General features: G+C 34.0%; 2 protein-coding genes across 2 annotated transcripts; one reads left to right on the forward strand and one right to left on the reverse strand.

Annotated features, from left to right (window-relative positions):
• The first annotated feature begins 1,482 nt into the window (after positions 1–1,482).
• LOC131603317 (uncharacterized) lies at positions 1,483–10,163 on the forward strand. The gene is made up of 15 exons (XM_058875615.1): positions 1,483–1,693; positions 1,847–2,359; positions 2,871–3,183; positions 3,718–3,864; positions 3,961–4,049; positions 4,143–4,235; positions 4,601–4,727; positions 4,880–4,944; positions 5,041–5,215; positions 5,590–5,781; positions 5,867–5,914; positions 8,196–8,336; positions 8,425–8,507; positions 9,469–9,584; positions 9,863–10,163. The coding sequence occupies exons 2-15, from the start codon at positions 1,863–1,865 to the stop codon at positions 9,943–9,945; spliced, it is 2,169 nt and encodes a 722-aa protein (XP_058731598.1). The 5' UTR covers positions 1,483–1,693; positions 1,847–1,862; the 3' UTR covers positions 9,946–10,163.
• Positions 10,164–10,799: 636 nt separating this feature from the next.
• LOC131603318 (flavonol 7-O-beta-glucosyltransferase UGT74F1-like) lies at positions 10,800–12,612 on the reverse strand. The gene is made up of 2 exons (XM_058875616.1): positions 11,858–12,612; positions 10,800–11,616 (listed from the first exon to the last, which is right to left on the reverse strand). Exons 1-2 carry the CDS (start codon positions 12,512–12,514, stop codon positions 10,891–10,893), a joined length of 1,383 nt encoding a protein of 460 aa, XP_058731599.1. The 5' UTR covers positions 12,515–12,612; the 3' UTR covers positions 10,800–10,890.
• Between the last annotated feature and the right edge of the window lie 2,805 nt (positions 12,613–15,417).

A 15,417-nucleotide genomic window follows, 5' to 3' on the forward strand; every position in this document is an offset into this window, starting at 1 on the left:
CAAACTTAATTACAAGAGCGACAAACACAATTTCTTTGTTATAATTGTGATGAAAAGTTTGTTCTGGGACACTATTGTGCTTCTAGTAAGTTTCTCCTACTCTTGGTAGAGGAAGAAACACAACAACCATACCATTTGGAAGAGTTAATTATTGAAGCAGAAGCTGTCGATCTGGATCTTAGTGATACTTATTCCAAATTTTCACCTTAGATTTTGAATGATCAATTTCTCCCCAAACTCTTAAGTTTCAAAGACTAATTGGAGGACTTCATGTGATGGTTCTCGTTGACATATGAAACATTCATAATATATTGCAACCTCGCAATGCACAACATCTAAACCTAACAGGCGGACTGATTCCACAATTTTCAATGATGATTGGTAATAGATCTTATTTACAATATCAAGGCATATGCAATAATGCTAAAATCACTACAAGATCAACCTTTCAACTTACTTTTTTACTTATTATCCATTGAAGTGCTGACATGGAGAAGGATTCAGGATGAGTTAACCAAACTCTCCTGAATAGTATGGGATTAACTACCCCGTCCCCCCCACTCCTCGAAGCAGTTGTTACTTTTTGGTGATCTAAAATCAAAGCCTAAGAGCTCTTATAAATACCTCAACCTTAAGAGCGAGGAAGACAATCTGATATTTACGCAAATATTACATACACATAATTTCTCATTTTTCTACGTGTACTAACTCTAAATTCCACAACAAACCTTAAAAATCTTTGGTAACTCTTAATTACTAGAGATAATCACTTTTTTTTTTAATTTTCTTAATAAATAATAATAAGAGTTTAATTTATATGCATTGATAGTGTAAAATCATTTTACACTATCATCCAATAGAAAACTAACAAAGTGTCTTGTCATTAAAAGAATTTTTAATATAAAGTGTGATTATTCTGATACAAGGTTGTGATTGGTTGACAGTGTAAAATAATTTTACACTGTCAGTGTATGAACCTTTTTCTCTAATAATAATAATAATTTTGCCTAAAACTACTTACTTTAATTTTGATATTAATAATAAATAACTTGACAAATATACAATATAAATATATTTTAAATTTGGGAAAGGATAACGAGTGTCCCATGGACACGGGTTAATAGTAAAAAAAATAAACAATACTTATATTTAATATTTGTTTTATTAAAATTATTTGTATTTAATATATTAAAAATTAAAATAAATAATTTATTTAAATTATTTTTATATGAAATATTTAAAAAGTGTTTGTGAGACACTAGTTAACATGACTCTTTAAATTTTTACTTTATGATTTTTAATTTTTTTTTTTGAAAAGCAAAATGAATTTTATAATAAAAGAGGGCTAGCATAAGGAATGTGGTCCAGTTTCAATAAGTGTAACCCAGTGATCTAATCTATCACTTGCTCGAGTTTTAAAAGATTGGTCGATTGTATATGAAACACCGAATCGGCTTGAGCAACAAGTCAAAAAAGAAGGATCCACATCACCCTGCAGACTCTTATTCAAAGGGCGAAAAATGAATAACATGTCATTAACAAGGACAAAATCGTAAAAAAACACCCAATCCCCTCTTCCACTGCACAAGAAAAAAAAAAAAAAACTCCTTAAACCTCTCTTCCATCTCCATTTCTGGTGGCGCTGTTTCTTCTTCACTCTTTCTCTCTTCATTCTTCCTCTCAACTTCTTCTAGTAAGCTCAATCTTCATCTTCTCAATTTCATTTTCTCAATCCTCGCTATTTTCTTATATCTTCTCTAAATCATTACGTATTAGTATATGATCGATACTTTAGGTTATAATCTAATTTAGAATCGTAACTTAGATGTGTTTTTTCTTGTTGAAGATTGTTTAGCTTTACAATGGCTTCGAGAGCGATTTTAAGAAGAAGAAGCAATTTCATTCATCAATACTCCAACGCTTCGGGAGCTTCGATTTCATCTTTTCACTCTCCGTTACGTTCTTTCACTACAAAACCTAACACTCCTCAATCGAACGGTACCAATGAAATTTCACGGTACAAAGAGGAATTACTCAATTTCACGGGTTTCCGTGGTGATTTTAGGAGGTTGAGATTGAATGAGTCCATAGGTGTGAGGTTTTTGTCGCAGTCGTCGTCGGCGGCTGCTGCGAAGAAAGATGAAGCGGAGAGTGATGATGTGGTTGGGAAGAAGCGGAAAGAAGCTTCTCCGGAAGAATGTGATCAGGCGGTTGAAGGTTTGACCACTGCGAAAGCGAAAGCTGCTATGGCAAAACGTTCGCAGGAGTCGCAGAAAGTTGTGCAGAGTGTTTTGCAGCGAGTTAGGGCTGTGTTTTTGGGGATTGGTCCAGCGTTGAGGGCGGTTGCTTCCATGAGTAGGTTGGTCACTCCTTTTCCATGATGCCAAGTATTGCTCAATTACAAATATTATTTTTTTTTTCTGCAAGGGTAGATGACTAGAATTGCAGTTGGGATTATTAAAAATTACGTACATACTTTCCTTTGAAAGTGTATATGGTTTTAAATTGCACTGGTGATTATAAATAAATTGCACTTGCAATTATAAAAATTGCAAACATCCTTGATTTCAAAATGCATTTTGTGCTTATGAATATTGCAGATATTTTATTTCACAGTTACAAATGAGATTATAGCAATTAGTGATGATTTATGATTTTAAATTGCATTTACAGTGATGTTGAGATCATATAGATTACAGATGTCTTGTGGTTTTAAATTGTGGTTACGGCTGTGTTGTGGTTGTTGAGAATTATAGATTGCAGATTGATGACGGCTTCAGTTTGTGGATACTTTGAAAACTATAATATTGTGGGCTGCAATTTGAAATCATGATTTATGCTTGGTGATTCTGACTTTTGGTTTCCTGCAGAGAGGACTGGGCCAAAAAACTTGTTCACTGGAAAGGGGAGTTCATATCAACGTTGCAGCATTACTGGTTGGGTTGCAAACTGCTGTGGGCTGATGTGAGAATCAGTTTAAGGTTGTTGTTGAAGCTTGCTAATGGAAAGAATCTCTCTAGAAGGGAGAGACAGCAACTGACACGGACTACAGCAGATATCTTCAGGCTAGTTCCTGTTGCTGTTTTCATTATTGTCCCCTTTATGGAATTCCTCTTGCCAGTGTTTCTTAAGGTGTTCCCCAACATGTTACCATCAACATTTCAGGACAAGATGAAAGAGCAGGTAATTGCTAAGAATGTTTATGCTCTTCATCCATTCTCTCTGCGTATTATGTTTGCTCATGATAAACTGAGCGTACATATGTTTACATGACAATTGTTCTCTCATCTCTTGTTGAAAATTTTGTGCCATTCAAGAATTTTTGAATCATTATGTCTGTTACCAAAGGAAAAATAATAGTATAACTAAGCCACTGCAAGGCACGTGCAAGCCAGTTCTGGCGGCCCTATGTAGAGGACAGCTCCTGAAGATCAATGTTGGCATAATTTCCTTTTTGTCACTAATATGCATCTTTGGTTGCTAATTGCAGATGAATATATGCTAATATATATGCTGTTTTCTGGCAGTCATGGGTCATGCACAGTGATTACCTTTATTGGAAACTTTTGTTTTCTAACGCGACCATCAATAATATTGATACTAACCCGTATATATAAAAAATGTATTTGTATTATTAATTTGTGGCTGTGATGAATGCGCGGGATTTTGATAGTCCATTGTTGGGTGTTTGTGTGACTTAGTTGTTCAAATGTGTAGGAAGCATTGAAAAGGAGACTCAAGGCAAGAATAGAGTATGCAAGGTTTCTCCAAGATACAGTCAAAGAAATGGCAAAAGAAGTTCAAAACTCTCGTAGTGGAGAACTAAAGAAAACAGCTGAAGATCTTGATGGCTTTTTAAACATGGTTAAATATTCATCTTAACAGATCCTTTATCAGTCTTTTTTCCCAAATGTCTTTTGTTATATTGTCATATATGTACCCTTTCTTTTCCTTTTGCAGATTAGAAGGGGTTCAAGTGTCTCTAATGACGAAATTCTGGGCTTTGCTAAGTTGTTTAATGACGAGCTTACTCTAGATAATATAAACAGGTCAGTCTCTTAACTCTGTTTCACTTCAATATGCTTTTTTCATTCGCTGTGAGGTCGTATTGTGATTTTCAACTGCGTCTTCATTATATGTAGGCCTCGATTAGTAAACATGTGCAAGTACATGGGCATCAACCCTTTTGGCACTGATGCATACTTACGATATATGTTAAGGAAACGTTTGCGGAGGTAAGGCATTTTTCATACTGCTTTTTATAACATTTTTATTTTACTTTTTGATTGCAAGATGAGATGGAAATTTATTGTAATAAAATCTGGAAAAGTTTAAGAATGTTCTCTGCTAAGAATGATCCTTTGTTACTATTAGGAAAGAATCAATATAGCTAGTCTCCCCTTCTTACTATTTTATTAAAGAACACTTATCCAGCTGCTTTAGTATGGTACACCATTCATTCTGGTGTTATAACTATGATTTATGTTACAAGTGCAAAAACTCAACCAAACAGTTTATTAACCTTTTGAGCTACTTCAATTACCACTTACTCTGCGACCACATGATTGTGTTTACATGCAACAATTCCCCTTTTTGTTAGCATTAAGGAGGATGATAAGTTGATTCAAGAAGAAGGTGTAGATTCTCTTTCAGAAGCTGAACTCCGGGAAGATTGTAGAGAGCGAGGCATGCTTGGGTTGCTTTCTGTTGAAGAAATGCGCCAACAGGTTTTTGTGCTGTGAACAATTTTATGCTTACTTGTGTTATATTGTAGTACTGGATCTGGATGAAGATAGTGCGAGTTTGCAACATCAGTTTTCACGAATATCAAATGTTTCTGTGGTATTTCTATTCTAAAATATGTTAACTTTTTTGTCAGCTTCGAGATTGGTTGGACTTATCTTTGAATCACTCTGTACCATCATCTCTTTTGATACTTTCAAGGTAATTTTAGCCGAGGCTCCTTTGTTGTGAAAAAATAATTAAAAATTAAAGATCCTGCTGGATATGCATTTGAATCTTGCTTGGTGACCTTTATAGGGCATTTACTGTGGCTGGGAAATTGAAACCAGAAGAAGCTGTACAGGCTACAATTTCTTCTCTCCCTGATGAGGTTGTAGATACTATACAAGTTACATCTTTACCTTCTGAGGATTCTGTCTCAGAAAGGCGGAGGAAACTGGAGTTCCTTGAAATGCAGGAAGAACGTATTAAGGTAAAACGTGGAATTGCATTGCTCTTTTGAAGGTTGTATTTTTTCATTAGGATGACAAAGTTGTTCGGTTATCAGTTTCTGATATTTCCTTTGATTCATGTGACAATTACCTATAAAATACATTAAATAATCTATGTTATAAAATAGTCTTTTCAATATTTTAATGGGCATAATTCTATTGGAGTTTAATAATACGAAGGTAAAAGAATAGAAGTTTCAGGTATTGATACGTAGAGTTCACCACAAAGATCATTTTCTAGGGTTTAAAGGCTTCATATTGATTAGTAATTAAAAGCTGGCAACTTTATTTTGAATCAAGATTTCACGGCTCCAAACACGGTGATAAATAATATAGTATTATAATTAAAATGCAGGAGGAGGAAGAAAAAGAAGGGGTGGAGCCAGCAAGAGTTGATACCGATTCTAGTCAAGAAGATAAGGCCTTGAACGAGATGAATATTTCAACGGCAAAAGAAGCACATCAACTCGCTAGAAACAGAGCAGTGGAAAACAAAGAGCAGTTGTGTGAAATTAGCCGTGCATTAGCTGTTTTATCTTCTGCATCGGTGAGAGTTTAATGTTTGGAACTCTCGATTGCTACAATTGATGAATTACTTCAATGCATGCTAATGCCATTTATTGTGATGGCAGTCTGTAAGTACAGAGCGTGAAGATTTTCTGAGGCTAGTTAATAAAGAGGTAATTTGAAACTTTTAATACTCCGTCATTTGCTTTTAAGTCTTCTATATATTGCATTTAATAGGTTAAGTTTCTGCACGATTTTGAATAGTTACCTCTAAATCAGTTGATGTTTTTCTCTGTTACGTTACAGGGTACATTTATAATTTCTTATATTAAAAGTTATCGTATTTGATTTTTAAAGTTGGCCGACATCCTATTTCATTTTCTTTTTAATGTTTATAGTAGAATTTGGCTTGAGCTTTACCCAACCGCAAGAGCTAGCACATGCGATAATGATTTATCCCCACTTATATCAATATCTCAGCCATATCACTAGTCAATATGGATCTCCAACACACCCTTTTCATGTTCAAGACTAGACACTTGAACTGTGAAATTTGTAGGACTAGACATCCACTAGTGGCCCAACAACGAATCTAGACAGGCTTTGATATCATCTAAAAATTTGAGCTTGAAATTAAGTCAATCCTAAACCTAGCTCATGGGGGTGAGGTCTTCCGTCCCTTATAACCACCATATTGATCATATCACAAATCAATGTGGAAAGTCCAAGATTATACATTTAATGTGTGTTTGGTAACACGGTAGCAGACCGCTACCTCGCGTTTTGAGGCCTTTCCGCCGCAATTTCCCGAAGCTCCAAAAGTTAGCTTCATTATAACGTGCGGTTCTACCGTGATATTTTAAAATACCAAACACATGTTTAGAGTAAAATTCATTTAGACTAGGTATGAGTACATAGTTATATCACGTAACTGATTTTATTTTCTTTTTTTTTGTAAAATGTGAAATCAACCCAATCTAAATGTCAAATCATTTAATATTATCCTGATGGCGATATGTACTTAAATTCTTATTATTTTGACTTTCAAAGGCATGCAATCCAATATTAGTATACTTATTTTTTGCCAATATGTGGTGCAATGAAATATCCATTTGTTTATGACTTACGGGTGTAATTTTGTACACTTGATCTACTTCATGAAAAATTTCCATCCAATGGATTTGAATTTTAAATTTATCATTTATAAACAAATGGGTAGTTAAAAAAATCATCAAAAAAAGTTATTCAATAATAATCAAGAATGCCAAGATTTTCCCTAGGTCAGTATATCTAGACGCACACAAAAGCGTATGGTGTCAAGATTCAGTGACACCAAGTGCAAGTCTCAAACATCTAATAACATTTTATAGAATATGACCTTAGCAAAATTTTTAAATTGTAAAATTTATTTTCCATAAGACTCTATTGATGCGTTATATCTTGCACTGGGGTTATCAGCCTACCTCAACATCTTTGGTAGTGGGGTTAGGGTCAAAGACATTGCACATATAAAATATAAATGTTCAAATATCATTTACAAATCAAAATGCAATAATATAAATTAATTAAACCTACTTGGTGTTTCTTACACAATTGCATATATTTGATATTGTCGGTACCCAATTTTTAGAAGGGCAACCTGTGGCTATTGAGCTTCCTCTGTAGCGAGGACTAGGGGAAAGTTGGACCCATTACAAATCTATAGTAGGTAGCCTTAGCATCTGCAAGAGAGTAATTCTATCACATCGCATGGTAGCAATTTTAACAGTTGTACCAAGGCTTCCATTCGGTTACTCAATGGGTACGCTTTAGTTGGTTAAACAATATTGAGCTTTTGACACAATTATAGTATGTAGACCTACTTAGCATTTGCAAGAGACTAATTCTATCACATGGTAGCAACTTCAACAGTTGTGCCAAGGCTTCCCTTAGGCTTACTCAATGGGTGCGGCTTAGTTGGTTAAACAATATTGAGCTTTTGGGGGAGGATTTCAATTTGACCTCCACTAACATACTCTTGAGAAGAGGTTAAAAACTTCAATATAATACCTAAGCCCTGAGCAGATATTAATCCTATAACAGTTTCAAATGACCTATGCTGGTGGGGGATACTCTGTGAACCCACCGAGGATGCAAATGCTCTAATTGCCGTGGGTTAGTGTGCTTACTAGGCTGCTGCCGAAATACATCCTGCTCTACCGATTTAATTGATCAAGCATTCTTGAAAGGACCCGTCTGTGACTATTAAAAAATTCCTTCTCTACTCCACTATTAAAAAAATATCCTTTTTAACAGGTAGTGAGGGTGAGTCTATTGCATGTGTGGGCCACATGCCCCAATGATCTATAATGTGCCTTTTTTTATGCATGACTGCAATGATGTTGTAACTGATCAAATTCTGTGTTATAAATAGTCCATTTGCCACCCTCATCTGACTGTTATGTATGCCTACAGATAGAACTCTATAACAGCATAGTAGAAAAGGAGGGTTCAAATGGTGAAAAAGATGCCTTTAAGGCATATAAAGCTGCACATGAGCATGCTGATGAGTCAGATGATGAAGGGGATAAAGTGTCATCCTCACTCATAGAAAGAGTAAGAACCATGTTATTTATCAAGACTTTGAGAAAAGCAAGAACCGATTTTTCATTGATGAATTTATAATTATTTGAAATCCTGTCAGGTTGATGCTATGCTCCAAAATCTTGAAAAGGAAATAGATGATGTGGATGCCAAAATCGGTGACAGATGGAGGCTGCTGGATAGGTTTGTACTTGCTCTTCGACCTTGGTCTTTAATTTTGTATGAGGCCACCAAAGTGGTTTATGGGATCAAGTTTTCTTTCAAGGGATTTGATGCCACTTGAACCAAGGCTCTTTGACCTTGTGCTCTTTACCGGCCACAGTTTTATCGTTACTGGCTTACCCTATTAAATCTCTTTATAGTAAAATGTCTTTTTATGATGCTTTTGCGTAAATTCAGTTATGCGAGTCAAACAATGATTGTCACTCGAAGCTTAGATGTTCTGCTCTGATATCAAGCCGGATTTATGAGCAGAGTGACGGACTTCAAAATTGGTTTACATGGTGCGGGATGACCGCTATTTGACCCAAAAACTGGGATTTAGGGATGAGTCTCTGGTCAATAATGGTTGAGAAGAGTAGGAGTTGTCGAGGATTGGAATGTGAAAAGGCAAAGACTCATCCTGCTGTTATTCACTTAACCACCAACTAGGGCTCTTTCCTTATGGCTTTCCTCAAGAGTCTATAAATTTCACAGCCGGCGGCACTGTTTTGTTTTGTTGTGCTTTATCATCTACTAAAACATGAATTATAGTTTAGTTCACTGATTTACAAAATTTTAACATATTTTAATTCAAATTTGATTTAGCTGACCCCCACTCAGTGGGACAAGGCTTGGTTGTTGTATATTTCAAATCCATTTTGATTGTAAGGGGCCGGAGTCTGATGGCAGAGGGATCATAGTTTTTGAACACATTTCCAAGTTGTGGCACTGATCACAAATCCAAACGGGAAGAATTAATTTTACACGCTTAGTTATACTTAGTTGGGGATTTCATGGAGTGACATTTAATTTCACATGATAAATTGGATCATTGTGTAATCTTTTCTTCTTGTATAACACACTTATTAAAGTCTTGTACAAACAATTTACATTTATAATGAATTACTTTGCAATATGATTGAGAGTTTGGCTATTTATGCAGAGATTATGATGGAAAAGTTACTCCTGAGGAAGTAGCATCGGCGGCAATGTACTTGAAGGATACATTGGGTAAAGAGGGCATCCAAGAACTTGTCAGCAATCTTTCCAAAGATAAAGGTCTGTATCTTCTCTCTCTCTCAAAGCCAGTATCATCATTTTTAAAGTCTTAATAGTTCTATATTTTGTTTCTGTGATGTTTATTTAAAGAAAAGGCGTGTTCTTCATTCACACAAATTAAATGTCCATGAAACTCTCATGGAATTTCACCTTTTAAGCAATAGATGTCTGAACAGAACCTCACTAATATTAACTAACACTATTTATTCTCTACGAAGATTAGTTCTTTAATACAGTAATTACTAACTAGTAATTACTTCTTTTGTTGCTATATATAGATGGTAAAATACTAGTAGAGGACATTGTTAAATTGGGCAGTTGGAGAGAAGATGGTCATACAGCTGAAGATGAGAGACCATGATTCCCCCTCACTTGACTTCCGGATACATCATATTTGTTATTTCATGCTACAAAAAGTGTGGCGCAAAATATATTTTAGGCCATTCGAAATATCTTCCTCATTGATTTTGTATTCATGTATTATTATTAATAAGTAGTTCAAGTGTAGCAGTCTGATGAAAATGAAGTGTGCACAAGCTCTGTAAATTTTTGACAGCTGATGACACAATTATACTCACATTTACACATGATAGTTAATCAGACAATGTATCATTTTAGTAGTTTTGCAGAGCTTTTGAAAGGAAACAACAGAAATTATTAAATGAAAAAAAGAGTTTAATAAGTTGAGGTTTTTTTTACTCCTTAACAATTGCTTTAACAATATTAGTCAATAATTTTCATTTGATGTATGAAATTCTTGAAGTCTTCGGGATCAATACCACTGGCTTGTTTATTTTATCAATTGAATCCAAGGTGTTTGATACATTTAATTTAAGAAAGACTATTTGATTTAAAAATCAATTTGTTAAAATCTGATTCAAGATGTTTAAACCATTGTTAAATAAGTGATCGAATGGCTGAAAAAATGAATGATTGAATGGGTGTGGCGTACTGTGGGCGAGTCCGGATTTTATTCTTTCATTTTGGGGTGGTTTTGAAGAATAAATTTCGAATTTTAAGGACATTATTGACATTTTACTATGGTGATGGAGCAGCCTATAGGGTGGAAAAAGCAATTTCCTATTTTTTTTTTAAAAAGAAATATTTTCATGAGAATTGCTCATTACCATGGACTAACATTTCTGATGCATATGTGCCCACACACCTCTCATCTAAATCGAAACACCAATGGCATAAGGAAACCAACATTCATAATTTCAAGGGAATCTATAACCAACATTAATTGAAAAACCAGTAGGGACATATTCAACGTATTTACAAACTCATAATCAATATAAATATCAGTTCAAGATCTCTTCAGCCTGTTTACAAATTCATTGATATTGTTATCTGAAGTACCACCATGACTCACTGCTTCTATAGCCAATTCCCTCCATTTCTCAACATTAACCCTCATTTCTCTCCCAACATTATTTTCCAACACTTCTCTAATGCATCTCCCAATCTCTTCCTTTGTCACAATCCCATTTTCATTCACCACAACCCTAATTCCCACTTTCCACACATCTTCAACATATTTAGCATTCAAAGGCTGATCAGTCCATTGTGGAATTCCAATCATAGGCACTCCCAAACACAATGCTTCAAGAGTTGAATTCCAGCCACAATGTGTTAAAAAACAACCAATAGCTTCATTTGACAACACTTCCAATTGTGGTATCCAATTCTTTACCAACCCTTTTCCACTTGAAGCAATTTCCTCAACCAACTCTTTTGAAATATTCTTTTCCTCTATATTAGGAATCACCCAAAAGAAATTTGAACCACTCGCTAATAATCCTAATGCTATTTCCTTCATTTGTTCTATGCTAAAACACACCATGCTACCAAATGATACATAAATAACTGACCTTGCAGCCTTTGATTTCAACCAATCAATGGCTGATGAATCAAATTCAAAGAGATTCAAATCATTGTCTTTGTCATTTGGTACTCCTTTGTCCAAGTAAAAAGATGGAACTGCTGGCCCAATTGTCAATATTGGACATACCTTTGACATAGAATCCGCAGCCTATATATATCATTCATATGAGAAAAATAATAATGAGACCGTAACATTCACAACTCTGAAAAAATATGTATCCGTGTCAGAGACACTGATACTTCTGATTACGTTTAATTAATTTATTTTTTCAAATTATTACTGGTGTCGACGTGTCAATGTCATGATTGTTTCTGGTGTCCGTGTTTTATCATACTTTGTTTATAATGAATATAATATATAAAGAGGATGAGGTGGGCCAAAAACCTACCTGTTCCTCTAGCTTGTAGAAGGAATTGACAAGGATGATATCTGCTTTATGGATGTTACAAAACTGATTCATGACCAACTCATAGTAAGCAGGATAGAAGCCAGGATCATTAACAAAGGATGGTGTATCTTTCAGCTCAAGCAAAGGAAGCCCTGGGATAGAAATTGGCAATGAAGAAATTGGAAGCTTCAAAAGTCCATGATAAACATAATAATATATGTAATTAACAGCACACATTTGAGTGAAAAAAGCAGCTCCTAGTAAACCAAATTCTTTGGCTACATCCAAAACCCATTGAACCAAAGGGTCATAAACCACACAATCTATAGGGTAATCAGAACTATTGTGTCTTTGAATGAGTTCCTTCAAATTCTTGGAACCAATGGTTTTCATTTGAGATAGATAGGTTGATATGCTACCGACTTGATAAAAGCCACCTTGATCATATCCATCAGATATGAAATCAAATTGAAGAGATGAAGGTAAGGATGATGAATTGAGATGCATGGTTTTGGAGATGAAAATGGTTGTAACCATTGTTACTTTAACTCCTTTTGTGCCTAAACGTTTGCTAAATTGAAGCATTGGGTTTATGTGACCTTGGCTTGGATATGGAACCATTAAAACATGCATGTTACTACACTTTCTCTCTTCCATTTTCCTATTCTATTATTCACACAAAAGCATATGGTTGAAGTGATGATGAATGTATGGTTTTATAAGGTTGCTTGTGAAATTATTACACTTAAGTTATAAGAGTCATTCATTTTTTTCATCCTTTAATAATGTAAGATATTTCACACTATCTTATCTTGATCAGTCAAACTTGAGAAAATTTGTTTTTTTAAAATGGAGTCCTCTTGAAAACTACTAGAAAACTAGTACAAAACTTATATCATATTAAATTAATATATGTATGATATTATATTTATATAATATTATAAATATATCAATAATTCAACTAAATAGTTAAACTAAATATTTTTTTTAAATATGGGTAAATAATTCAACTTAATAATTAAACTAAATATTTATAGTTTCTAAAAAGACATAAATAATTAAACTAAATATTTTTTTAAAAATTGACCAAAATTATACATTTTAAAACTCAATCAATTTAGACTTGTAAATTTTAAATTGATAGTTAAATAAAAAGTTTATTAATTTTATTATAATTTACTTAAACTCGCAAGAGTTTACATATAAGAGATTTTGTAATATAAATTAACTTATTTTTGTCTTTTAAATAAATAAAAAGCTGGTAAACTTTTTTAATCTCCTATGAGATCAAGAGATTTGTATGTTAGTGAATTTGAAGATATTAAAAATTTGGGACAAAGTGAGTATTAGAAATACTAAAAATAAAAAAAGTTTTGTATTGGAATAAATAATGAATAATTAGCCTTATGATGTGTCCAGAACATTAGCCCCCAGACTTGATTCGGCGAAGTCAGGACAAACAATGTTTGCCTTTGTCTATCATGTTGTATATCTTGTGATTCTGATTCATGAGGTTATTTTGATTATTCAATTCTTGACCCATGATATCTTCCCAGACTATGGTGTATTTCTATAAGACTCTATCTAGAAGTTATAGGTTTGGTGCACATTATCTCTATACCTAGGTGTGATAAATGCGGCTTGGAAAAATGCTTGGATAATGATTTTTGTAAAGTTTATGTTTCTTTTCTATTAATTGTTTGAGGCGTTCTATTTATTTATAAATAGGAATGACATCATTCATGCTTGTTTTTTTTTCTACATTATGTTGTTTTGGAATGTGCGCTATAGTTCACACTTTTAATACACGGATAATGCTAACTTGTGCTTCGAGAGCACAAGTTAAAAGATAAATATAGCAAAAATTATTTAGAAATTGAGTGTTGATTTTAATATTAGGTTATAATTAATAGTATTGTTGGTTTTTTCAATACGAATTTATTATTTATGAATTTTTTAACATGTGCTTTTGGGGCACAAGTTAGCATTACCCTTAATACACATAGATATAATATTTGAAGGGAAATAACATTTTAAAGAACAACTTTTCCATTTTAGTCGGGTCATTACAAATGATTGTGAATGAGTGGTCAGTGGTTACCTCTTCCAAAGATACCAAGGAGAATCGAATGAGATATGAATCATGAACGTTGAACGTCATTGACTCCACTCGATCTACGCAAAAATAAATTTTAACGCGGTTCTAGATATGAGAAGATTATTATTAAAATTAGCACTTTTGAAGAGATTAGTTGTGTCTTTCAGCCTATTTATTATTTTTATTTTATTGTAATGTAGTACCACGCGCAATGTGAAGCGTGAATATGAATATGAAATTAAGATATTATTTTTACCTGCTTTAGGTGTATGCGTTAAATCTCGAGTTAATTTTAATGGGCTTTGCATTTACTCACAAGGTTTTCACTCAAAATTTATTTTAGAACTTTAGGGTCATGCCCAGCTAAGGTTTGGTAAGGTTTTCACTCAAAATTTATTTTAGAACTTTAGGGTCATGCCCGGCTAAGGTTTGGTATCCCTTCCTATCTCGGACAAATATCTGATATGAGGTTGATGTGTGGCAGACCCACCGATCCTCTAGAGTGGCTAATTATCAAGAAGGACGCTTAGAGTCAATTTAATGGTTTTTCCACTTTATTTGTGTAAAGGAGCAACAGTTTCAGATGGACCACACTCAGGATATGCTTCATCACTGTCGTCAAATAGTTGATATGGTGCGGACAGACATTGAGGGTGGTTTCTTCCCTGAGGGATCTGGTGCCAGGCGTATACTGGATGATATCATAGAGGTGACACAGAGCGCACTGGTGTACCCTAGACATCATGCCAGGACAAATGAAGTAGTAGACGATAGAGGCAGAGGAGCCGGCAGAGGAGGTGATGGGCGCAGAGGAGGCGCGAGAGATAGAGGAGAAGATGATGTCGTCCGACACACAGAGTAGTGATCGTGCTAATTTTTTTATCATTTGTATTTTTCTTACATTGACGTACTTTATTTTGATTATGTATATGACATATCACCCGTTGGATAATGTATATGATGTATTATTTGATGTACTATATAACATTGAGTTGACGGCACACTAGTTTACGTACTTCTTTTTATTGTATTATTCTATCGTTGAAAAAAAATGGAGTTTTAGAGTGAAATGTTGTTGATTTAAAATATAACAAAATTTTTCAAAGTACATCTACGGAACATTATATTATTAATACTTTCTAGAGCTACATCTACAAAAAAATTCCCTGAAGTGAATTTATTTAAATTATTTCAACGTTTACCATTTTAAAGTATTTCCGCAGATGTAACTCCGAAAAAACTAAATTTTGACAAAAAAAAAAATGTTTCATGATGTGTATCTCTGAAAGCAGAGGGCGTTTAGATAATTGTGTCGGACGCTTGAGATATTGCTTTCTTTTAAATGGTCCAGTAAATGGGGATTTTCCAATTGAAAACTTAACTCTATTGTTTCACGTTCTTTTACACTCAGCTAATCGTAGATAAAATGAAACTAGCAAACATTTCTTTTCTTTGGAACAAA

The sequence above is a fragment of the Vicia villosa genome, linkage group LG5, assembly GCF_029867415.1.
Source record: "Vicia villosa cultivar HV-30 ecotype Madison, WI linkage group LG5, Vvil1.0, whole genome shotgun sequence".
Lineage (NCBI taxonomy): Eukaryota > Viridiplantae > Streptophyta > Magnoliopsida > Fabales > Fabaceae > Vicia > Vicia villosa.